The 26532-nt window shown below is 32.4% G+C and overlaps 1 protein-coding gene across 1 annotated transcript in view; it reads left to right on the forward strand.

Moving 5' to 3' along the window:
- The first annotated feature begins 1649 nt into the window (after positions 1-1649).
- The window catches only part of LOC130441887 (somatomedin-B and thrombospondin type-1 domain-containing protein), a 198624-nt gene continuing 173741 nt past the window's right edge, over positions 1650-26532 (forward strand). Inside the window, exon 1 of the mRNA XM_056775713.1 lies at positions 1650-2018. Within this exon, the coding sequence (XP_056631691.1) occupies positions 1778-2018 (241 nt within the window). The 5' untranslated portion in view covers positions 1650-1777. The remainder of the gene's footprint in view (positions 2019-26532) is intronic.

Here is a 26532-nt window from a genome sequence, read left to right on the forward strand (position 1 = left end):
AGGCAAATAAATATTTATAATTAGAGGTGGCTTTATTATTGTTCTAATATTCTCCAAAATTTTTGCATGCGTTCAAATCAATTCCATTCTGATTGAGGTACCTCAAAAACGTATGATTTGAAGGCATCAACCGCTGCGTCAGGTGTAGAAAGACGCTAACTTCCCGATATAAGAATAAGAAAAAATAATTAGGTGCCAAACGGCAGATGACCCATCAATTCGACGTTTGGACTGTTTTTTGTACAAATTGATGAGTGACAAACAAATGCTTGTGTACCAGAATTGACCGTTATACGTTGCTCTAATGGAACAGTGGTGACATGTCCAGTTATTCCGAAAAAGCAGGCGACCATTTGGTTGAAGTGCCTCGTGTACGAACAACTTTTGATGAATTTGGATCGTCTTTAAAGACCCATACAGTGGATTGTTGTTTAATTTCGAGTCATATGCGTAGATCCGTAATTTGTGGCGTGTCACGATCTTTTAAAGTACCGCGATTAATTTTTTTTAGAATTTCTTTACACTAATCGACACGAGCAACACATTCTAAATTCATCATTAAAAATGTCAAACTCACGTCAAACTTTATGATGGTTATGTCAGATTTGACAGATTCATATCATTGTTGCCATATCTCAAAACTTAAGGTCTAGAAAATCATTGCACGAAAATGTTCGCGTTTTAATTCCATGTTTTGACCAAGATGAATGTATCAAGTATCTGTAAACGACTCAAATAGAACTCGCATAACAACACGTTCTGAGTACGTTTATCATTAAAAATGTCAAAGTCACATCAAACTTTATATGTCAGGTTTGACATATTTACATCAGTGTTGCCATATTTCAACACTTAAGTAGTGGCACTCGTATGACCAGAACAATTTGTAGTTAAAACAATTTACCGGACATTACGCAGAGATTATTAATGGAGCTGTTGAATTAAGGATGCATATCAGTTAAGAAATTATGAAAATTCATACGCAAGTTAGATGTAGAGGAAGAAATATTAACTATTAATTCACCTTTGATTGGATTTACTTATTTTTGTCGCGATAATTTAACGTCCTATTAGTTTTTATATTGCTTTTTAGACGAAATGACCTTACGTATAAGTATTATCCTTGTATATTCTTCTTAAGAGCCTTTATATCTCGGTCCCTAAAGTTTTCTTACGTTTCTTTAGGTTAAAGATACTAATAGGGTGCAATACTTTTGAAAGCTCGTGTATTATGTGGAAAAATGAATCAATACGATGTCACCGGAATAAGAGAGAGTTGACAGTTGATCAAAAAGCTTTGAAATTTAAAAGTTCAATTGCGAAATTACTTTTCTTCGTCTACGTAGCTTCACAATATTTTTTCTTACGAACAAATCACGACGATGAAATGTTTGTGCGTGTTAAATATCCGGTTGTTGATCTTGACGACATTAGTCCTCAACGACCGGCACGCGACCAAAATATAATAATAGGTGCAACAAACCGTAAAAAAATCCAGCCACACGGATAGCGAGCCGCAGCCAAGTGCATTATACTTCTTTCTATTCCTGTCCTACCGTTGAAACTGCACTCCCACGTTTCCACTAACTGCTCAGAAATTCCTGCAGCCACAAGCTGCTCTCGGTTCTTTTCTGTGTTCATCGCTTTTCGCATTCCAGTTTTAACCGAAGACCGGTTAGCTACGAGCGAGGATTTATCATCCCGCCGTAATTTGAAATTCACGCGTGTTTATTTTTCGAAAATAATAACATTAAATTATATATAGAATTAAATCTGAATGGTAGATAAAATGTATTTTACCTTCGTTTTTTTAATTTTTACGCGTTTTTTGAGTGCTGTAATTTGTGGAAGTTGCCATGAAGCAAAACTGTGTTGTACAGGGAGAGATTCTTCCTGTGTGGTACAAAAAGCTCCTGTTAATGCAATTATAGAAGACCTTAACGATAAGCCGTGTTATTGTGATCACGCCTGTTTGAAATTGGGAGATTGCTGTTCAGATTTCAAAGATGCTTGCGGAGGTTTGTTTTATTTACATTTATTTTTTCAAGATTGATTGGAATATTATTTTTTTTTTATCAAAATTTATAGGACTCAAAAGGTTCGTAAATTATTTTCTGTTGATCATTTTTGCATACACAGAGCGCGGCTAGACTACATTGTTACTTTTTACAAAAACCTTGAGAAATGTAGATTAAAAATTCGCGATTTTTTAAAAATATCTGCGAAAATGATAAAATGAATAAAGTATCTGGCGATTGTCAACATAAAAGACATTATTCTGCAAGACGACAATACAAGACGCACCTTAGAAAAATCAATCAATTGGGGTGGAAGATATCGATATCTATATCGCTCTCTTCGATTTTCGTTATTCAGATTAGTACAAAATTATCTTGGATAATCTCCAAAATTTCATTTCGAAATATTTTACTCAAAAACAAAATGATCTTTATCGATTCAACAGTGAAGCATTGTTCACTAGATGCTAAAATGTTAATAAAAATAATGATTACATTATTGATTAAAAAATAAGAAATTTGTTCGTTTGAATCTAGTTTAAGGAAGTGACAGTATTTTCCGGTCTCCCTTTGTATTACGAACAGATTTGTCCGAACTGTAAACCAAGGCTAAAACCTTTGAAAATGGTAAAAAGTGAAAGAAAATTGTAGTAGGATGAAATTCAATGGAAACGGAAGATAACATAAAAATGGAGGAAAAAAAAATATATGAGTGGTCTGATGTCGGATGTGGAAGGGGGAGAGTATTTAAGGAAAAAATAATTCAAATTCATTTATCTAAGTTTATTATTTTTATCATAAAAAAATTATTTTTTCACGAAATTCGTGAAAACTCACTTTTTTATGACCCAAATATACTGTAATTTATTTGATTTAAAATATTTATTTTTATCTTCTTTTGACTTAATATCGGAAACATCTTTCAATGGAAAATTCTCACATTACAATATTGGCTTTTTTAAAAAAGTGGGTGGGCTTTCCATTGTAATATTTACTTTCTTTTTTAAAAATCATTATGTACAATTTTTAGCCGTTTATTAATATTTTACACTTTGATTACCAGAAAACGTGTGATTCCATTTTACATTGAAACTAATTAAAGTGTGAAATTTTAATGAATAGCTAAAAATTGTATTTAAAAAAGTTTTTCGGATTTGAAATTTTTTAGCCTTTAGGCTACGACTTTTTTAAAAAGCCGATATTTTGTCGTGAGAATTTTCGATTGAAAATTAGGATGCTTTTCTGATATTAAGTCAAAATAAGTTAAAAAATAAATATTTGAAATTAAAAAAATTACAGTATGTTTGAGACATGAAAAGGAAATTTTTCAACGAATTCCGTGAAAAAAACATTTTTTTCAAGAAAAATAAAAAGCAAAACCTTGATATTTGATACATAAATTTTGAGATTATGTAAAAAAAGTGTGGAGACATAAATTTTAATTTTTTTTTATTAGCTACAACTTTGCTTTTTTCTATAGAATTTGCAGTTTTGCAGCAAAATTCGAATTGGAATTTTTTTAAAAATCATTATATTCAATTTATAGCCATTAAAGAAAATTTAATTCAACTGTAAACTCAAAAAACGTGAAATTCCATTTTGAATTGATAAACATAAGTAATTAAAGTATGAAATTTTAATGAATAGCTAAAAATTATATTTATATAATGATTTGAAAGCAATTTTATTTTATTTTTATTTTTATTTCGAAATTTTTTAGCTTTTAGCCTATGCTTTTTTTACAAAGCCGATATTTTGACGTGAGTGTTTTCGGTAAAAAATTAGGATGATTTTCTGATATTAAGTCTAAATAAGGTAAAAAAATATTTGATATCAAAAAAATTACAATGTGATTCAGACATGAAATGGAAAGGTTTCACCGAATTTCGTTAAAAAAACATTTTTTTTAAAAAAAAAGCAAAAACTTGGTATTTGACTTATTCACATAAATTTTGAGGTTATATAAAAAAGTGTGGAGACATAAGTTTTAATTTTTTTTATTACCTACAACTTTGCTTTTTTCTATAGAATTTGCAGTTTTGCAGCAAAATTCGAATCTAAAATTTTTTAAAAATCATTATATTCAATTTTTAGCCATTAATTAAAATTTAATTCAACTCAAAACTCAAAAAACGTGAAATTCTATTTTTAATTGATAAACATAAGTATGAAATTAATGAAAATAATAGCTAAAATTGTATTTATATCTATAATGATTTGAAAAAATTTTTCGGAATCGAAGTTTTTTAGCCTTTAGCCTATGCTTTTTTTTATAAAGCCGATATTTTGACGTGAGTATTTTCGGTAAAAGTTAAGATGCTTTTCTGATATTTGATATCAAAAAATTACAATTGTGTTTAAATTTATGTAAAAAAGTGTGGAGACATAAGTTTTAATTCTTTTTATTACCTACAACTTTGCTTTTTTCTGTAGAACTCTCTCTGTCAAGTTGTGCCGCAAATTGAGATAAACTGTTTTATCCCTTACAAACTCCCCCCTTCCACTTCCCGACTCCAGTTTGGTATATTCTCTTCTTTTTCCAATGGGTTTCATCCTACTATCATTCTTTTTTTGGTCTTTAAAATTACATTCCTGGCCTAATTTTCGAATTTATAAAAGACGAAAGGGTGATTGTAGTCTTTGATGTAATCAAATTTGAAAACTAATACATCACTGACGACGTGCATCATTTTTTATGTTGTATTCAGAGTTCATTGTTTTTCTGAATAATATTACCATTAAATTTCCATATTGTAGAATTTGTTTTTTCAATATTCCCCATTGGATGAAAATTAATGTCTTATCGATTTCTGAACATTAAAAAATTACTTCTTTTGCTGTATTGATGTAGAGATATTGAATTCTCATTTTTTTTAAGGAAACATGACTCATATAGACACTATAGAAGTAACGCTGCGTTAAAGAATTCTCAATTATTATATTTTTAAATTATATCATTCTAACGTTTCTTATCAATCGTTTTTATCTTTTTAAGATTAAGAATGAAAATGTTTGGATATTGCATTGTGTCATGGTCATTTACACGAGTATTTAATAACAGGCAAAATTATAAATCAAATAATAACACTGACAATATATTCAACAGTTCATTAGTAACCATTAGAAACTGGGGATGGTTATGATTCATTTTTAACTAAAAAGTTTTTAATGAATAAACAGAATAACAACAATAATAGTCCAGTGAGTTAAGTTATAATGAATATTAATCAGTGAAAAGTTTATTACAGTATCGAAAGTTTCGATTTATCTTCATCCTCAAAATAGGCCTTCACGTAAGCGATAACGTCATCTTCTGATGAAAATCTATCTCCTGCAAGGATTAGGAAACAGTAAAGAATCGCTGGGGCTCAGATCTGGTATATACGATGATGGTCATCATCATTCTTCATCAACATCATTCTTCAAATGGAGCTGTTTTATGTAATTTCTCCTTTAACCTTATTAAGCAATGTTGTGTAAAACACTCCCGTTATTGTTTCAATTTTGTTAAGATAGCCGTGAACATAAGCCTAGACTGTACCAAATAATAGTTTCCGCCACCAATGAAACCGTCCTTACCATTTTTCGGAGTAAATTCGCCTTTTTGCGATCTACTGACTTGACTGGTTTTTCGTTTCAGCAGTATAGTTATGAATTAAGACAAAAAATTCGACTTATTTTGCTCAAACAGCGTTAATAAAGCCTAGGAAATATTCATTCGAATGCGCGCTTGGTCATACCAACCAAACATACCAACCAACGCGCGGCTAGTTTACTTGTTCATAATTCTCCAATCAGTGAATCTAACGGTCCAGTACTATTAGAGGAAGAGCCAGTGATCAATTTTAGGTGGTCATTTTAAAAGTCACGAAACTTTCTACAGTAAATCCTCTATACCTGTGTGGTCGGGGAAGACTACCTGAAAAGTTTAAGGAGGATAAGAAATAAGATTCATTTTAGTTAAAGTATAAGTCATAAAATTTTAGGAAATTACTTCCGACAGTATTTTGTCTTCTTGAAATTTTTGCCAGAGCATTTACATTTCTCCTAATTGTTGAAAGAACGCTATAAATATTTTAAAAAAAATCCATTTTTATCAATTCATCAGTAATAAAATTTTAACAGAATAAATAAAAGAAATAAACAATTGATAATACATAAAATGCCTGAACGAAATTCCATCAACAACAGTCTGCCAGATCGAAAAACGTGTCCGTGCGAGTGCAAGTAAGACAAAACATCACTTTTCAAAGATTTTTCTGTACCTTTGACACAGATATTCTCTAGGATACCTACTGTAGGAAAAATATTAAAACGCGTTATATTCTGGATATTCTTTTCTTTTAGGGCTGACAATTCGTAGATGGTCTATTGATGTTAACTGTACCCGTGACGTACTTTTATATTTCTTAATTTACATTTCAAACGTCCTTACATTGGTATGAATAAAAAGTAGGAATCCTCTAACGGTTTGGGGTGTTGCATACGATTCAACATTTTTGGGGTGCAGTTTAGTTTTACTCGTGCGTCGATCTTGCTATCAGATTAAATATTTTATACTAAAGTATTGCAAAAAAATTATTTTTTGTTGAAGACTGCAAATCAATACACCTAGAAATATACCTCACGATACTTTAAAATTGTCTTAACACGAAAACATTTTTATAAATATTCATATTGTTTTGTCAACTAGAATAAATCTTATTTCTTACCCTCCAGAAGCCTGCCAGAAGTGGCTTTTCATTTTCAGTAGGTATAGAGGATTTATTGTAGAAAGTTTCGTGACTTTTGAAATGACCACCTGAAATTAGTCACTGGCTCTTGGTCTATATTTGGTGAATTTTTTCGATGATATCGCTGGTTGTCGCAGTTTGTGACCGTCCTCTAGAACGCTCGTCGTCACTCAACCTGATACGGCTATGTTTGAGTTCAGCAGCTCAAAATTTCACGGTTGTAAATGATGGTTTAGAGTCTCATGGCTTACAAAAGCGAATATTCAATGACAGCGCTATATTCAATTTTCTCCATTTTCAAAAAAATCTTCATAACAGCTCACTTACACGATTGAACACACTGTTTACACACTACACTACATAGGGTGTTCAGTATGAATATCACCAACGATTCCAAAAATTTCCACTTATACGATTGTAAAACAGAATGGATGTCATTTTAGTAATAATCCACGGAGTCTGGATAGGGAGGAGGACGATCGCAATGTATTGCAAGCGTCCGAGAATTGACGGATACATCATTTTTCGAGCTGCCTCACTAGAATGCATCATTGTTGCCAATGTCTGGTTTTTGGAATTTTTACCGCAGAATGCTGTGATCGTATTTATATATTAATGGTTAAAAGAATTGAAAATATTTTGAATAATAATTATTATCGTTATTTTTATTATAATTTGAAATAAAGTAGAATTTGAAATTGACTAAAAAATTAAAGTTGAAATAGCATATATCTTTTTCTCATCAATTCTTCAGTACCATTGGCCGTTTTTATTTTATCACTTTTGATATCTTCCTCATTGAAATGCAGTTGACAAACAAAATTTTTCTTTGAAATTAGTTTTCGATTAAGTCCAAATTTCCACAATTTTTATAGATCTTTATAAAAAAATGAACATGAGCTTTGCAATTCATTTCAATCCATGTACTGCGTATATAGGTTGTTTCAAACACAACTTAATCAGTTTCGGTCATTCGATTTTAATCCATTGGATTACACAGTTTGGTCGTATCTTAAAGAAAAAGTTTATGCTACAGAGGTAAATTCAACTCAAGAATTGAAAGACAGATTTCAACGTCACTGTAATGACTCCCAACCGTTTAAAAGATAAAGGCAGTTTCAAAAAAAGAATAGATATGTATATTCGTGAAAACGGAAGATATTTTGAACACCTACTCAAATTGAATTCTATTATATGTTATTAGGCTTTTTTTAAATTTTCATCTTGTGATTTTTTGTTTTATTAATACATTTATCATCACTTCATACCAGCATCGGTTATTACTTCATAATTTTCAAATCAAAATATTCCGAAAACGGTTCACAGTATCGAGTTTTATCAAGAGTATGTTTTTGGTGTAAAATTAAATGATGTTCAAGGTCACTTGAAATCTTGCTCAATAAATCTCATTACTACTTGGTACGGACCGTGTAATTAGCGCCCTCTTTGAAAGTCAAACAAAAAAAAATTCATTGGATGTATCAGATTCCAAAACATATTCGTATATCTATTTCAATACAATGTTGCCAGTAGTTGAGGCAAAATCGTAAAAAATGTGAGAAGTTTTTTTCAGTTTTCAATCTATCCTAAAGTTTTCTGTCTATCCTATCACATTTTTTTGAAACACCCTGTATGTAATTATTTAATGATCAAAGTAGGCAAAACAATTTGATTTTTTATTTTGAAATAACACCTAATTTGTAGGTGAACAATAAAATCCACTTGCTTAGTTTATGATAATTTAAATAAATATCTTAAAAAAATAGTCAAGGATTTTTGAGCTAATTAATAAAAAATATGATTATCTGCTTATGTTTATCATTTTATAGCTTAATTAAAATATTTCAATTGATAGTTTATTAAAAATGAAAAAAATTATGTTACTAGTGACACAGAAAATAATCATGTATATCTGATGCCTAATTTGTTATGGTTATTTCGATCACTTGCAATGTCATTTATGTAGCCATCATATACACAATGATTTAAACTTATTTATTACTACTAAACAATAACAAATAGACGCCACTTGCTGGACATTAGCGAACGTAGGATATCCCTGGCGACATATTTACGAAAATTATGTATCCTCGGTTTACCGGACGCCATAAGTGTCGAAAACCCCATTGCGATCGTCCTCTTTCCTATCTAGTCTTCGAGTGAGAGTCTCCCAACGTATGCGCAAATATATGTCCCAACTTGTATTTACAACTGACATCTTCAAGTTTGGATCGGTAATTTCTCAGAGAACCCTCGTATCACAAAGCCGATCGATTTCTGCTTCATTATACTTTTCCAGTGGGAGGTATAAAATTTCTCATACTTTCAGCATCTTAAAACGAAATATCCTGGAATACAATTTATTTGTGAGCCCAAACTAGATGCTATTATCAAGCATCTACTTAAAATGGTAAATTGTTTGATCTTGTCTAAATTATTTTGTTACTGAACTTAGTAAGTGTAAGGAATTTGAAAAGTTTTTTAATAACGAATATAATTGAAATTTATTGCTTATTACCTATACTTATTTTCTTCATTGGAAAATTTTTCCCTGGATCTGGATGAATCGTCAAGTACAGCGTGTTTGATAAATTTGAACTCTATCATTTGATAAACGAATCAATTGAAAATAAAAAAAATGTTGAAAGGATGTCAGGGCGAATGCATTTTCGAAAAAAATTGGTATTACAGGACTCAAAACACCATACCACTACTGCTAAATAATAAATAAAGATGATCAGAAGAATGTTTTTTAATGGTGTGATAAACACAAGAGGAATTCGATATACGGAAGTTTCTTGTAGCCAATTGTGTTGAACAATATTTTTATTTTTAACACAGTCATTTAGAAGTATTATGCCGACGTGCAATTTTAAAATGAATATTAAGAAGAGTACGGAATCATTGAATTTTGATTCTAGTATAATATTAGTATACTAAGCAATAGGAGGATGGTCCCAGAAGGCCAGAAGTACCTGGCCCAACAAAGAAAACACAAAAATTTTGGAAAAAAAATATATTCATTTTCAATATAATCTCCTTTTAGCTTCATACAACTTTTCCTAACGATGTTCAATAAGTTCGATACCCTTTTTATAATAGGAATCATCAATCTCTTCCAAATTGCCATTAATTGTGCGAGTGGGTGCATTGTCTTGATGAACCAACATTTTCTTCTAAGCCAAATGGGGCCGTTTTTCTTGATTTCTCCGCTCAAACGTTGCAACAAGTTCGCATAATACTCACCGTTGATAGTTTTCCGTTTTACAAGATAGTCAATAAAAATTATACTACGCGCATCCCAAAAAACTGACGCTATGATCTTGCCTGCAGATCGATCGGTCTTTGCCTTCATTGTAGCCGGTTCTCCCTTTTCACTCCCTCGCTTTGATTATTCTTTTGTTTCGGGTATGAAATTATGGATCGACGTTTTATCCATGGTTATGAAATGGAGCAAAAATTTGGCTTTATTTCTTTGAAACATTGCCGAACACTCGATGGTAACATCTTCATGTCGCTGTTTTTGTTCTATTGTGAGCACCAGGGCACCAATCTTGTGCACAGCTTTCTCATCAAATTTTCAGTTAATATGCGATGTACCACACTTTTTGAAATGCCTACTATATCTGCTAGCTCGCGTACTTTCTCCTATATTTCTATAGTCGTTTGGTCGACCACTGCGATGCTGGTCTTCGCAGATCGTGCGGCCTCATTTAAACTCCGCTACCAATATTTTATTGTTGATAACGATGGAGACCCAGAGAAGAATCTAATTCAGCTTTTATATTGGTAGGGCTAAGGCCTATCAAATAAAAGTATTGTATCACATAACGATGAGCAATTTTTTCCATGTTTACAAATTCACTGAAAACGTTCACTATTGATGGCTTCCAAATAAATACTAAACAACGTGGCTTCTTCAAACTTGTCACATATCCTGCATAGATTGTGGACTTTCAAATAAATTGGTATTTTTCAAGAAACTACCTCCATCTCTAAGTCAGGCCAGGTACTTTTGGGACCATCCTGGTATTTCAGAAAGCTCTAAAAGGTAAACATTTCGTATTGTAAACATAAATTGCTTGCTATTATGCGGCGATAAAAATGTGTCTTTCAATAAGATAATTAGAATAATCAATTGATATTTGCCATTTTTATGTGTAATACTTCGAGCATTTTTCTCTCCAGACTTGAGACGAGATTCGACTTGTCTCGTAAGGAATTCAAGTTAGGCACCGATTAACATCTAAGATATGAATGTCAGAGTTGTCGACAATTTTTGGTTATGCTACTCGTATATTAGGATACACATTTGTTTATTGAATAATGTATGGTTCGCAGACGAAAGTCCAAGGAACCTACTCACAATTTTGGTCTCTATAGACTAGACGTTATTTAAAAATCTCCGCACTGTGGCGGTGTCACGATATGTTGTACAGTGTCAGTACACGTTATGATTGGTCTATATTTAATTGAAGATAATGATGGCAAACCTGTTATTGTTACCTAGTAACATATTAGATGCGCCTTCTGTCCGGGTTCTTTCGGAGATATAATTTTATCTATTCGTCTCATTCTCCTGGAAGAGTTAATTGATACAGCCCTGCTCAGAACTATTAATGATTCACGAAATAAGATCGTATCGTTTTTAGGAATATGCAGCAATTTGTATTCTCGAATATGTGACAATCTGCGTGACCATTATGAACAGTACCTGGAGCACACTTTGAATAAGTGCTTAAGAATGCAAAAAGCATTTGGTTTGTTTTCTTGGTGACATGTACATTTCCACGTCAATGAGTAAGCACTCTCAATTGTTTTAAGCATACAGAATAAAAAACTGGCCTCAAAATATAATTTCTGTTCTCTATAAAAAGTGTTGGGCAAGCACTGTGTTGTCTTGTATCTTTGACACTGAATTCTCACGAGAATCTCATAAACTTTTTTTCGAATTTTTTCAGATGTATACTATGTTATACTACGAGGATATATTGAAAAATTCTCAGCCTATTATAGAACCAAACAAAATTTCAATGTCAAAATATTGTTCTCTTAATTGGATACAGCGAATCTGCAGCGTCTCGAGACCTTTAAAAAATGTTTCTTCTTTCTCTGCAAACCAGACCTCCACAGCTTTTATTACCTCCTCGTTGGAAGAAAATTTACGACCTTTTAAACGTTTTTTTAGTTAAGGAAATAGATGATAGTCGGACGTAGCCAAATCACGAATTTTTCCAAGGTAACATGAAATTTGTGTGTAGGGGCGTTGTCCTGCAAAATAAAACACCTTTGGATAGCTTTCCGCGTCTTTTCTCTTTAATTTTTTCCCGTAGAGTGGTCAGTAATGTCGAATAGTAATCTCCAGTTATTGTTTTACCCTTATCCAAAAAATCAATCATGATTACTCCGTGGCAATCCCAAAAAACTGAAGCAAGAACTTCCAGCAGATTTTTGGACATGAAACTTCTTAGGTCTTGGAGAGTCAGAGTGTCGCAATTCCATCGATTGTTGCTTTGTTTCTGGATTGTAGAAATGTACCCAAGTCTCATCCATAGTAACATGGTTTAAGAAGTCTACATCGTTTTCAAATCGAGCACAGATCAAACGCGATGCTTCTACCCTTGCACGCTTTTGGTCAACATTCAAACATTTCAGGATCCATTTTGCAGCAATTTTTCTCATGTCCAAATTGACGTGAACTATATGATGAACGCGATCGTCTAAAATATTCAGTGCTTGAGATATCCGCTTTAACCCAATTCGACGGTCTGATAAAATCATGTCATGAACTGCATTGATATTTCGGTGGACATATTTTTTCTTTTAATTTATTGCGTAACTTTGGTTTACTTTTTTGCCGTCAAACTTTACACCGAGATTTCTAATAAGTTATTGTTCATTGCTATGGTAACGCAATATTTTGGTTATGCATGGAACTGGTCTAGGCTAATTAGATATCAATACATCCTCGTATAATATTGATTTCTCTTAGGCGCACAGCTTATTCTACAACTTTCGCCGAGAAGTGTGCTCTCAAGATAGACTTTGCGGGGATGAATGAAAACCTCTGGTTCTGCTTCGTTTAAATAGGTGCTAAAAATGATTGGTGATAGACAATTTAACCTGGTCTTCTAAGACGCCATCTCCATGTTTGAGACGGGTGATACTAACTGTACTTGAAGGAGGAGGAAACTGCAGACTACATCATCGCCGAGTGCCCAAAACTCACTTGTGCTATGTGCAAGCCTTACAGTTTGCCCAGTGACGTTAAAATATTCAAGCTTAATTGTCTGATTTGCTTTTCCAAGGAAATCGAAGTTTTAGTGTGGCTCGACTGGTCTATCTAGAGGCATAACCGTTCATGACCGTCAACTGTGACAACTATGTTATAAGCCTTTTGTTGCTTTAAACTGATTTCTTTTGAAAATCTATTATCTCACCCAAAACGAATACATTTTTCTCAAGTCCAATCAAAGATTTTGACTCTTTTTTAATAGTCATCAACTAAAGCCATTTTCATATTGAAACTTAACAATTTTGAATTTACATATTCCAGTTCAAATTTATAAATAAAATTCGGCTACTCAGGAAGGTCCTTATCGAAGAATCGTATTCTAGGAAGTTGAGTAAATAAGATGAATTCAATTGAAATTTCAATATTTGCTTAAGTCCCGTGTCGATCTTTGACTTAAATAGAATGGTTAATAGGGATAATTCAAAGGCTAGACGTATTCGTATTGTTATCATTATGGATCTTTGTTTGTAGACAGAACAGAAAATCAAGTGAGTTGGTGGAGCTATCCCAAATTAGTGAACCTGGCGAGTGTTATCAAAAGAATATAGAGTTCATAGAAGCTCGTAAACCAGCGTAGTTCGAAATTTATATTACACCAGTTAGCGGTGGAAGTTTTAATATTGACATATTTGTTGAAAAATATGTCAATATGGCATATAATTAAAAATATATCAAATACGTGAAAAAAATTTATAACATATTTCTTTAGAAAACAACTGTTTGTATCTATTTATTCATTCTGATCTTGATATTATGGAACTTATTATAAACATGCAGTGACTCACCAAATAAATCTTGTCATTATATACACCCAATGGTGATACACAATAGTGAAAATGGATCCGTACTTCTGAGCTATTTTTATGGCGTGAAATATCTACTAAGTTTTCGTTTAAAATATAAAAAATTGGTAAAACTTGCGCAGAAGTCTAGTTTCATGTCGCACCGGCAAAGAAATATGAAATATGAAACTTTTATAATACAAAATAGGATGATATTAAATGAAATTAGTGATAATAGTTATTTGTATGCCAAGGACTGGAAGTGCTACTTTGTTGGACGAGTCTGAAAATTGAGAGGCGAGCGAAACGAGGCGAGCAACAGACGAGACCAACAAAGTAGTATTTCAGCCGCGATGTACAAAAAATTTTTTAGACGACGCAAAAGATCCAAAACTTTTTCAATACACAGAGGAAAAAAAATAATAGAGAATTATTAACATTGCATTTATAATTTTTTCTGGTGACACCACTTCATAAAGAGCTTGTACTGTTTTTCGTACCTTGCAAGAAATTTATCCGGCAACGAATTAAGACATGTGTCAATTCGATAAAAGCCTTCTTTATCACAGTTATTCTTCTTTGCTTTTTTTATTCAGTCTTTCTAAATGTACCAGTCATCTTCTGTGCTTCGACAACTCCTAGATTCTTATATCTGGGGGCATGATAAAAACGATATTTGACGATGGTACTAAATCGTTATTTTCGGCCACCAAAACACAGAAATAGTTATAAACAGTAAGTAAAAAGAATTTTAAAACTTTTTCATATAATTTTACGAAAAGTGAAATTCCTATATTTTTCACAAATAGAAAACTTTTATTAATATTAATTTATGCATCGTTAAATCGCTGTTGTTTATTTTACAACTTAGTTCCAATTTTTTTCGACATACTTTTGAAGAAGGTGCTTCAGCTTTTCTATTTCTAAGTCGAAGAAGTTTCCTGCCAATCCAATGAAGAAACGTATGATCTCTGCACTGTCTTCATCGTTGTTCTTAAAGCGTTTGCCACCTAAAAGTTCCTTTAGATTGGGGAAAAGGTGATAATTACTTTGAGCTAAAGTTAAGCTGTATGGGTGATGGGGTATAATAGTCTATATTTCTTCAAATCTCATGTGTTTGACTAGTGACGGTCGAGCGTGTCATGAAGAAGCACATCTCTTTCACACAGCCGTCCTCTCTGGCGATTCTGGATTGCTAGTCGGAGGTTGGTCAATATTTTACAATATCTGTCTGAAAACATTGTCGTTCCACGTTGCACGAAATCGATTAGTATCAAATAAATATTTTATTAGCTTTATGGTTATAATTTTAAGAGATAGAATATCAAGATAGAAATGTCGTTTTTAACATTTTGTCAACAAAAAAAAATTATTAATTACAAACAATTATCAAGGATTTCACTTAATTATTGATTACTTCAAAATAGTTTCGTTTTTTTTTCAGTGATTTACGCTGGTAGGTTAAATGAATCTATTGTATTATGTAGCAAACGCTACAAGTCTGCAATTTCAAATGTTTCATTGCTGTCCATCACGTTTTCCTTGATCTGTATTCAAATAAACTCTATAGAATTCAGCTCGCAATGAAAAGTTAGCAGTTCTAAAACTATAAAGCCGCATCTATAAGTTAATATACTTGATATTTCTAAATCGTTGTATTTATATAAACTTTTATAGATTTACGTCTACCAATTGTAGTATGTTTCTATGTATGCCTGCTTTCAACATTGCATTCAACTTCTTCATATCGCAGTGACGAAATTAACATATAGTTATTGTCTTTATTCATTCATAAATAAATATTTAAACTCTCGAAAACAGAAAAATAATTTAAATAAACTTAGTTGTGTTGATTTCGTTTGTAGCTCTTGAATACGAATATTTTTATATGCAGATCTTACAAAGATCTTACTATAAAAAGTCATGTGTTATCAAATTGGGCATGTAGGTCGGCTATCGTCTTCTCCCTTCTTATTGTTACAACAAAAGTTAAGATTTTTATGAATAATGTTAATAATGATTAAAGAAAATTTAGAATTATTACACTTTTTGTGAAGTTACTTTGCTAAGAAATTTTCCCGCATCGCTATAAAATTATTTAAAATATTAGCCATAAGTTTTTTTTATGAATATTACAGCCTAAAAAGGGTAAATACCCCACTTCAGCTACTCTTCCTAACATTTTATGCAAAGTGTCTATATTTAGGTTATCTGTGGCACGGTATATACTGATGTATATCTCGTATCCAATTTTCTTTGTTTATGACGATCTCTTTCAGTGCCACTTGTGCAGCCATAAACTAAATAAAGATTTACTATTTATTTAATAATTCTCACAACAGTCGATAATTTAACAACTTTTAAAATATATTTTTTTTTATGATGCTATTAAACAATAACAAAAAGATGTATCTTCAGTTCTTTAGACCAACTAACTGTGGAAAACCCAATAGCCATCGTTCTCCTTCATATCTAACTTTCGTGGACAAAACGTTAATATATGATTCAAATTTAATAGGTTTCTATCATTATTATTTAATATTAAAATTAATCAAAATTATATTGATGAACTAAATAGTTCCATTAATTCAAGGCAGTGTAAAATTTCCTAGGTATTAGGTAAAAGTGTAGCAATGCCTCAATATCTATGAATAGTAGCTCTCCCACAAGTTCAACTTTCTGAGATTTCCCTAATATGTTATATATATATATATATATATATATATATATATATATATATATATATATATATATATATATATATATATATATGTATATATATATATATATATATATATATATATATATATATATATATATATATATATTATATTCCTAGTGGTATATATCACTGATTTCTAATTAACATGCTTTTATTAGCTTACCGAACACAAAACGTGTTTTTTGTGTTGGCCGTTTCTATAACAATCACCTAGTAAAAACAAGAATAAAATTTTTATTCATAAGCATTTGTTAGCATAAACTTAAATACAATTTATAATGGTTGATATTTTTTTGTTTCTTCTGCTTAAATTCTGTAAGATTTTCAATTGAAATTGTTTTTTTTTTATTTCACGTATATTGTAAATATTTAAATATGTATATCGGTAAAAAAACTAATAAATAAGTTTGTTAGCGCGAATTCATTTCTCAATTTTATAGCTGTTGATCTCTGTATAATATATACGTCAAAGTTTTAAACTGGAAAAAAATACTTTCATGGAGTAGGCAGTATTTGAAAGTAAAACTTAGAGCTTGCCTTATTTTCAAAGTCAGGAAATAAAATACAGTTTAAAATCACTTTTACAGTTAGTTATAATAAAACGTAAAACGTGAAATAAGGTTTGAAAGAAAACACGCTTTTATCAATACTCAAACTGATGAGCAAATTGATGTTAGTATTATAAAGCTGAATGGGTTTTGTTTAAAGGGGCGTAAGTCCAAGAAAGTAAACTTTCGGAAAACTAAAAAAAAACTGTTTCATTCAAAATATTTCACTTCTAATATTTTTAAAAAAATGAAAGAAATTCAATTTACAACAGGATTCCAAATTTTACACTTGTATCTTTATCCATAATTTAGTTATATAGCTCTAAAAACTACCGCTCTTTAAAAAAATCAAGTTGCAAGGAGATAAAAAACCATTAAATTTCAAGTAAAACCTGCTATTTTTATTGTAAGACAATGATTATAAATTACTAAAAAGATAGTGAAATTACTTAAATAAGTTTAAAAGAGAAAAAATCAAAGATGTAGATTTGAGGCCATATTTCTGATTTATGGATGATTGTTGGTTTCTTCAACCTCGACATCGTCGGTAATCTCTCGAGATATGTCATCAATTGACCAGTCACAAATTTCTTCGAAAAATCCCCGATGCCCGTCTGAAATGTAGGCTTTCAGTTTTTTTTAATATCTTCCATCTTTGCAGTTTTTATTGGCACTCAACCTTGGTAAGCCTTAACCGAAGGTGGGGAGAGAGTATCTGCTTTTGTCTTAGCCAGTAAAAGACTCCAACACATCCTTTTAACTTAGATTCATGAACGAACATAAAGAGAGTACCAATCTGAAAGTACATTTTATCCTTCTTTTCTGCGTTTTTTCCTTTTGTTTCTTGTGATATACACGATTTTTTGTAAAACCTATTTTGCCATTTCTTGAAATCTAAAACTATGTCAGATGATATAACCTCATGAACAGTGAACTTATTAAACCGTGGTGAGTTTTGCAAAATTATGTCAGTTATTCCATGAATAAAAAAATGCGGTCATGTTTCTTTAAAACCTTAGATTTTATTCCGAAATCCCTGTCACGCGGAAGGAAACTGTGGCCGCGAACAGGGAAATACTGAATGACCTCCTGGAAACGACCTGAATCTGTCAGGTAAAAGCAGAACCTTGACATCGCTTGGTTTTTATTTTGGCCTGAACAATTGTCGCAGACGAAGCTCAGTGTATTGGCTTGGTACTGATTTCTGGTATTCATTAATAAAAGAGCAAACCTCATTAGGGCTCGTAGTACAAGAATAATGTTGTATCGTTATTCTTAAGATTGTGTATTCCAAAGCAATTAACTGACAACTGTCCCATGTAGTATAATTCCTAATCGGAAATTTAAGGAATAGATACAGTTTTCATGTAATCAAATGCTTTCGACAAAATATGTTTTTCATCTTTACCTTCTTGTGACTGCCGCTTGTTTAGCTACATTATTTAAAGTAAGACTCTTAATTTTCACATTAAGCTTCTCACACTTACTACATACCTCAACTTGCGGGAGGCAATATGGATAATTGATATTGTCTATATAATATTACAAATAAAATGATTTGCTTACTATAGGCCTATGTTTTTGCATATACAACTTCCATATCATTTCAATATTTAGATCAGGTGATATATAGTAGCTTTTCTCACTCTTGTAAAGAGTCTAGATATCAAACAACAGAATCCATAGAGGAAGTGAACTTACGCCTTTTTGAAAAAACTCTTTTGTTTGAAAAAAAAAACCGATGCAACATGCTTTCTGTCTTGGGACTGTCCGAATGTTTTTTCGATTAGTAAAAATTATTCATTAAGTAGAATCTTCTTTTTAATTATTTCTTTCTTTCTCCATTATTTTAATAAGTTTTCTGTGATAAGATGGATGGTTCGGTTCCACTCGACAAGACAATCGGGTGACACGTCCTCACTTGTTCGACATTGTCGATCGACAGAGTCGAATGGTGTCGTTCGACATAGTGTGGACACAGCTTAAGATTGCCCACAGAAAACTTCTAGTATATAATCAATAGATCTGGTTTCGATTCTTATTTCGAATCGTCCGTTTTCGAAAATTTCTCACTAAGTAGATCTTTTTTTTCCTTTAGTTTTCCATTTTTCCTATTCACCTAACTCGATCAAAATGGTGATATCGGAGTTCTTGACTCGATTTCACTTGTTATAACTTTTTACTAGTTTCATTCCGAAATGCAATTAGATAAAAATGTCATGGAAAGCATGCCAATAATGATTTTCCACTTTTTAGTTTGATTATTGTTAAAAACGTGTTTTTTAGATTTTAAAACACGCTTTTATTAGCTTCATGTGTATGTGGGTTTGTATGTATTTTCCCTTTGTGGCTTATTACTGTTAGTTGATCTCACCACTTTAATTGCGTTCGTTAGCCTAGCGAGCTAAGACGTCAATCTCTGGATTCGCCGGCCGTAGATTCAAATTCCGTTCACGCTGTAAAAAAATATTCCTTCGGCACTTTTTTTCTAGGATTATCACTGCAAATTTTCTCTTTACATCGAATCAAATAATGAATGAAAAAAAATACTAGTAATACTGTGAAAAAAGCATGGGGCGTTTTGTTCCATATTTCTCGTACATCGAGCACCCGACACTTTTTTCATAATAATACAAAAGTTTAGTGATTAAAAATGACCTTTATGACATTGTCGCTCCATTATCATTACTTATTTAATACTATGAACTCTTACCTCATTCATTAACTTTATCATCACTATAAATTGTTTGTGTTTCATATTTCTGGCAGTTTTATAGATTGTCATATTTAACCCCATTAAAGTATCATTTTCAATTATTAATTATTCAATTATTATTAATGTGACTGTAATTAACCATGAACATATTTATCTACTTTCAAAATTATTATTGTATAAGATAAGAACTAATATTAAAAGAAGTTTATGAACTAATACATCGTTCAGTTAGTTTGTCTTGTACGCCAGTTAGATTATTGTGACCAATTGTAACTTTAAATTATTATTAAATCCTCAGTTTGCTAAATAAATTGTTTTTTTTTCAAAGCAAGTTGGTGAATTGAGTTATTTAATTCTAGTATTTTCCATTTATTATTGTTTTAGGTTTATTTTAGGAAATTATTTTAAACTATAATTTATTGTCATTCGTGTAATTCATTCTGCAAGTATTTGAGTTAGCCGAAACGTGATGCATTCAATATTGTATTTCCAACATACCTAACAAAATACGTGCTCGATGTTAATTTTTTGAACTTAATAAAGCCGGTTTAACAATATATAACATAATGTTCTCGCCTATTCTCGTCGTTACGAGCATTTTGAACTTGATTGCACACAAAATTAATCTAGAAGCGTTAGAAATTGAATTATATAAGAACCAGCGCACAAAGGAGAGCTAGTATTGACAAAGATTGTCTTTTACAGAAAACTCAACCCCTCTAAACATCCCATTAAAATACTAGAAGACTAATGGGAGACATAAACCTATTAATATAAAGGTTTTGTTTTCTCGCTAAAACTTTTTAGTTAAAACACAAAAAAAAAGAATCAAAATAATCTTTGTTTTATTATTCTTAAATTTTTTAATAGTCATAATATACTATAATTGAAATCTGTACTACTAGAAAATATTGAAAACTAAATATAAATAAAAAAAGCACAGTCATAACATACTAAATACATCGTAGTGCTCTGACAGCTCTTAGTTACTCCACTGTTTTTATTAAACTTTTTGGAAACTTTTCAAACGTTATTCCTACACCTAGGTACATAAAACTTCTTGAAAAGTGTGACAAGTCTGAAGCGAATGTTGTTGAAAACCAGAAAATATTTGCTTTGTTGGAAAAGCGGCTACAATTAATAATTATTTTCTACACAATCTTCGCCATTCTCATACAGGACTGGCTAAGGAAATTGTCGAAAGCCTTATCTGCAAATAAATTAGTATTTTGAATACTCCTCTTAACTAGATTGATTGAGGTGATACAGAATTGTATACTTTAATTGCAGTATCTGTTTTATTGTTTTCGAAATGATCAAAGTATCCCTCAGTCACAGTTTATCGGTAACTGCCATGATATTTCAGTGCACTCATTTTCCTTCGACTATTTACTATTAAAGTTGTCGAGGAGCGGCGAAAATAATGCCCCGTATATATATTTGAGTTCTGTAATTTTAAAAATGTAAAAATATGACGTGCGTTTGGATTAAATGACATAAATCAGTGTCCGAGGGAAAGTGTGATTCGATGGTGGGTCAGAAAGTTCGACTCCCAATCAGAGGGAAGCCACTGGACGCCCAAGATCAACAAGAACAGAAGACACAATTCAACAAGTTAAAGCTTCAGTTCAACGTAATCCTGGTCTATCGACTCGCAAGCGATAAGCCGAACTTGTGGTATCTGAGCGTTGCATTTTGTCGAAAGATCTGAAATTACACCCGTATAAAATTCAACTTATCCAGAAATAACAGGCAAATGATTTAATTTTAAGACGAGCTTTTGTTGGAATAATGTTGGAACGCTTTCAGAGTTTCCACAATATTCTGTTCTCCTACGAAGCACAAAACAGCAAAAACCTCTGCATTTGCCGAAAGTAACTGTTTGAGCGGCCATATCAGAGCCCAAAATTATCGGACCCTGTTTCTTTCAAAATCAACAGGGGCAATCTGTCATTGCAAATTCGGAACGATACATAGCCATGTTGAGGCATTTTTTCTTTCCGCAACTGCAACAATTTGAATCCTAATAATCGTACGACATGGTTTCAACAAGATGGCGCGATATGTCATACTCCTCATGCCTCTTTGGCGGTCATAAACCAAATGTTTGCTGGGGAAGTGATATCTAACCGAGGTGACATTGCAGGGCCGCTAAGAAGTCCGGACCTAACACCAACGGATTTTTTGATATGAGAATACCTGAAAAGTAGAGTTTACTGAAACTAAGCCACGCTTAATCAGTTGAAGACCAACATCCGAGAAGAAATAGCGGCTATTCCCCGCGCAATGTGCCATCGAGTTTTTACCAATTTGAGATTTAGATTCGAGGAATGTTTGCAGCGCGTTGGTGCACTCCTGGAAGATGTTCTTTTTAAGAAATGAATTTTCTAGATGTATATTTCAAATACAATAAAAAAAATTGTATGTGGATTATATTTAGTTGTTTATTATTATTTTTGTAAATTCGCAAAACTTTCTGATCCACCCTGTATATTATGTAACTGAATAGATGATTAAAACGATTGAATTATTTTGAGCTCAACCACATTGTCGCCATATATTTTTTATCAGGAGCTCCAATCTAAGGTGTATTGGGGTAAAAGTATGTTTTTTTAGTTGCATGTTACTTTGATTAACATGTAAGAAACGCACATTCTGTATAATTCTCTATATCGATTTTGTTATTTATACTACCACTACATAAACCTTCACAACTCATTCGCGTTTCGATAACCAAGTAATCTTCTTCAGAGATTGAAGGTAAACAGGTAAACACACTCAAGTGTGTTCACAAAACCTCACCAAGAGTGTAGGACATGAAAAGAGTGATCAAATCTCATTTTATTTATACCTCACACCATATATACCACAGCATTCACAAACGAGTCACAGGAATTTCCTAGAATTCACTCTACTTTTCACGCTTATGATAAGAGTTCTACGAAAATTTAAAAATTAATTTCACATACATTGCACACACCACCTACTTGCGCCAAAATAATTCTTTAAGATTTAATTTTGACATATCGATTGAATTCCATCGAATTGTCAATATTATTTAAGCAAGAAGAGTAAAAACTGTCATTACTTATCAATATTCTCGAAGTAGATATTCCATAGAAATCATATTAAGATTTCATAGGGACTCAACTGAAACATTTCAAAAAAAAATTTGTTACCGAAACTTCACCCAAAAACACTGAACGCACACTGAATTATTGAATCAAGAAGAAAAGAAAAGATTATGTAAATGTTAACAAATAAACATACCTTGAAAAAAATGAGATATACTGTCTTATCGTGTTGTGGTCCTCATTATTTGAGATCAACGATTTTGTTTCAGATAAGTTGAGTTGTCTTTGAAGGAACTTTCTTTAGGGGATATTCAAAGATAACTCGCTGTTATTTCAGTCGATCTAACTGGTCTCGTTCGGAACATAAGAAAGATTTTTCATAAATAAGATGGAATCAAGACATATCCTGTTTTGGCTATAAATGGATTTATTTCCTTTTACCCCGACACCACGGATTTATAGATTAAAATTTTCGTGATAAAATTAAGTGATAATAGTTAGCAACATATTTTTATCATAAATTTTGTGGGAAAAGCTATCGAAAACTCTATCAAACAAATTTTGTAGTTAGTCTTATAATTTGTCCTGGATACACTTTCTTAATATCTAAAATATGGACAAGGCAAAAAAATATAATATTAGATGGATGTACTATATCATGTACTTGAAATTTACTAGCAATGTCTTACTCCCATTTAATTAAAGATAATAATCCTTGTATATTTTCTTCAAGCCTATTCCTTTTATTTCTATATATATATATATATATATATATATATATATATATATATATAGGTATGGCTTCTATTTGAAAGTTCGTAACTTATTTCGGCGAATCCTATGCTCTCCAACTTCCGTTTATTCTACGTGAAGTTTGAAATAGAATAATGATCTTTGCTGCAGTAGCAGGTAGATATAGAACGAGATACTTAAAACACGACATAAATTAATTTCAGGATATACAGAAATTTTATTTAAGTTCTTATTAGAATGAGGATTCACATTACGTGGTAAGAAGTAATTTTGTCAATGAATTCGAAACGCTAACGAGCTACATCGCAAAATATGCAGAATAATTACTTTATAACAAGTTTTTTGCCGTAAATATAAATTACAACTTTATACAGGTGTTTTAAATAATTGGAAATGTTTTGAATAGAAAATAAATCTTTAGTTATATCTCATAATATAAAAAAATTGTTGTAAAACCCATATGACATTATAAAGTTTTTGATGTCGTTTTCTCTACAATTGTCAATGTTTTTGGTAAAGGAAACTTAACGGGAATTGTGTGTGACATCTATGCGCGAGAGCCTTTTTTTTATCAAACTCCGATCGCTCCGTGCAGACACTACAGACGCGACTGTGAGGCTCGCGCACTACACACTTTGCCATTGTTGACATTCAGGCGTCAGTCGATGTTGTGCTACAGCCACGTAACAATGTCCGCCATTATTGATGCTCTCGCCAAGGGTAATTGCGAAGTGTGATTCGTTTTCTACATACTGCAGAAATCCATCAGAAAATGAGTCGTGTGTATGGGTAAAACCATGATGTGAAGACTACAAGGTGTACTCTTCCCGAGGGCTTATTTTCGACTCGTTTCTGCGCATCTCTCAAGAGCCAATGAGAATTCGCTTCCAAATTGTCGCGTTATTTTGGGAGCGAATTCTCATTGGCTGCTTCCCAGCTGGTGCGCAATAGCACACCTTGTAGTCTTCACTTCATGTATTCAATTCAAATGTTTTAAATTGGCGCGTCGTTTTGGGAGCGAATTTTCATTGGCTGCTTCCCAGCTGGTGTGCGATAGCACACCTTGTAATCTTTACAACATGTATTCAATTCAAATGTTTTAAATTGGCGCGTCGTTTTGAGAGCGAATTTTCATTGGCTGCTTCCCAGCTGGAGTGCGATAGCACACCTTGTAATCTTTACAACATGTATTCAATTCAAATGTTTTAAATTGGCGCGTCGTTTTGAGAGCGAATTTTCATTGGCTGCTTCCCAGCTGGAGTGCGACAGCACACCTTGTAATCTTTACAACATGTATTCAATTCAAATGTTTTAAATTGGCGCGTCGTTTTGAGAGCGAATTTTCATTGGCTGCTTCCCACCTGGTGCGCTATAGCACACCTTGTAATCTTTACATCATGTATTCAATTCAAATGTTTTAAATTGGCGCGTCGTTTTGAGAGCGAATTTTCATTGGCTGCTTCCCAGCTGGAGTGCGATAGCACACCTTGTAATCTTTACAACATGTATTCAATTCAAATGTTTTAAATTGGCGCGTCGTTTTGAGAGCGAATTTTCATTGGCTGCTTCTCACCTGGTGCGCGATAGCACACCTTGTAATCTTTACATCATGTATTCAATTCAAATGTTTTAAATTGGCGCGTCGTTTTGGGAGCGAATTTTCATTGGCTGCTTCCCAGCTGGTGTGCGATAGCACACCTTGTAATCTTTGCAACATGTATTCAATTCAAATGTTTTAAATTGGCGCGTCGTTTTGAGAGCGAATTTTCATTGGCTGCTTCTCACCTGGTGCGCGATAGCACACCTTGTAATCTTTACATCATGTATTCAATTCAAATGTTTTAAATTGGCGCGTCGTTTTGGGAGCGAATTTTCATTGGCTGCTTCTCACCTGGTGCGCTATAGCACACATTGTAATCTTTACATCATGTATTCAATTCAAATGTTTTAAATTGGCGCTTCGTTTTGAGAGCGAATTTTCATTGGCTGCTTCTCACCTGGTGCGCGATAGCACACCTTGTAATCTTTACATCATGTATTCAATTCAAATGTTTTAAATTGGCGCGTCGTTTTGGGAGCGAATTTTCATTGGCTGCTTCCCAGCTGGTGTGCGATAGCACACCTTGTAATCTTTACAACATGTATTCAATTCAAATGTTTTAAATTGGCGCGTCGTTTTGAGAGCGAATTTTCATTGGCTGCTTCTCACCTGGTGCGCGATAGCACACCTTGTAATCTTTACATCATGTATTCAATTCAAATGTTTTAAATTGGCGCGTCGTTTTGAGAGCGAATTTTCATTGGCTGCTTCCCAGCTGGTGCGCGATAGCACACCTTGTAATCTTTACATCATGTATTCAATTCAAATGTTTTAAATTGGCGCGTCGTTTTGAGAGCGAATTTTCATTGGCTGCTTCCCACCTGGTGCGCTATAGCACACCTTGTAATCTTTACATCATGTATTCAATTCAAATGTTTTAAATTGGCGCGTCGTTTTGAGAGCGAATTTTCATTGGCTGCTTCCCACCTGGTGCGCTATAGCACACCTTGTAGTTTTTACATCATGGGTAAAACTTCATGAGTGATGATGTTGTGCGTGAATGGTATCGAAAGTTTAAAGATGGCCGTAATTATAATTATGTGCATGATGAATGGGATCCAATGATGGAAATTTGTCGTTTCAGGTGACCTGGTTCAACGAGTTGACAGTTTGGTTTAAGAAAACCGCAGATTTACTATTACTACTTTGTCTACGGAATTTCCGGAAGTTTCAGGGGTCTGTTTTGTACTCGACTTGAATAATTCATTGGCGGCAATTTTCTTTGAAGAGGTATTGAAAAGATTGTCCACAGATATGACAAATGTCTCAATCTCTTCGCTGATTATGTCGA

This window comes from Diorhabda sublineata, chromosome 3 (genome assembly GCF_026230105.1).
Source record: "Diorhabda sublineata isolate icDioSubl1.1 chromosome 3, icDioSubl1.1, whole genome shotgun sequence".
NCBI lineage: Eukaryota > Metazoa > Arthropoda > Insecta > Coleoptera > Chrysomelidae > Diorhabda > Diorhabda sublineata.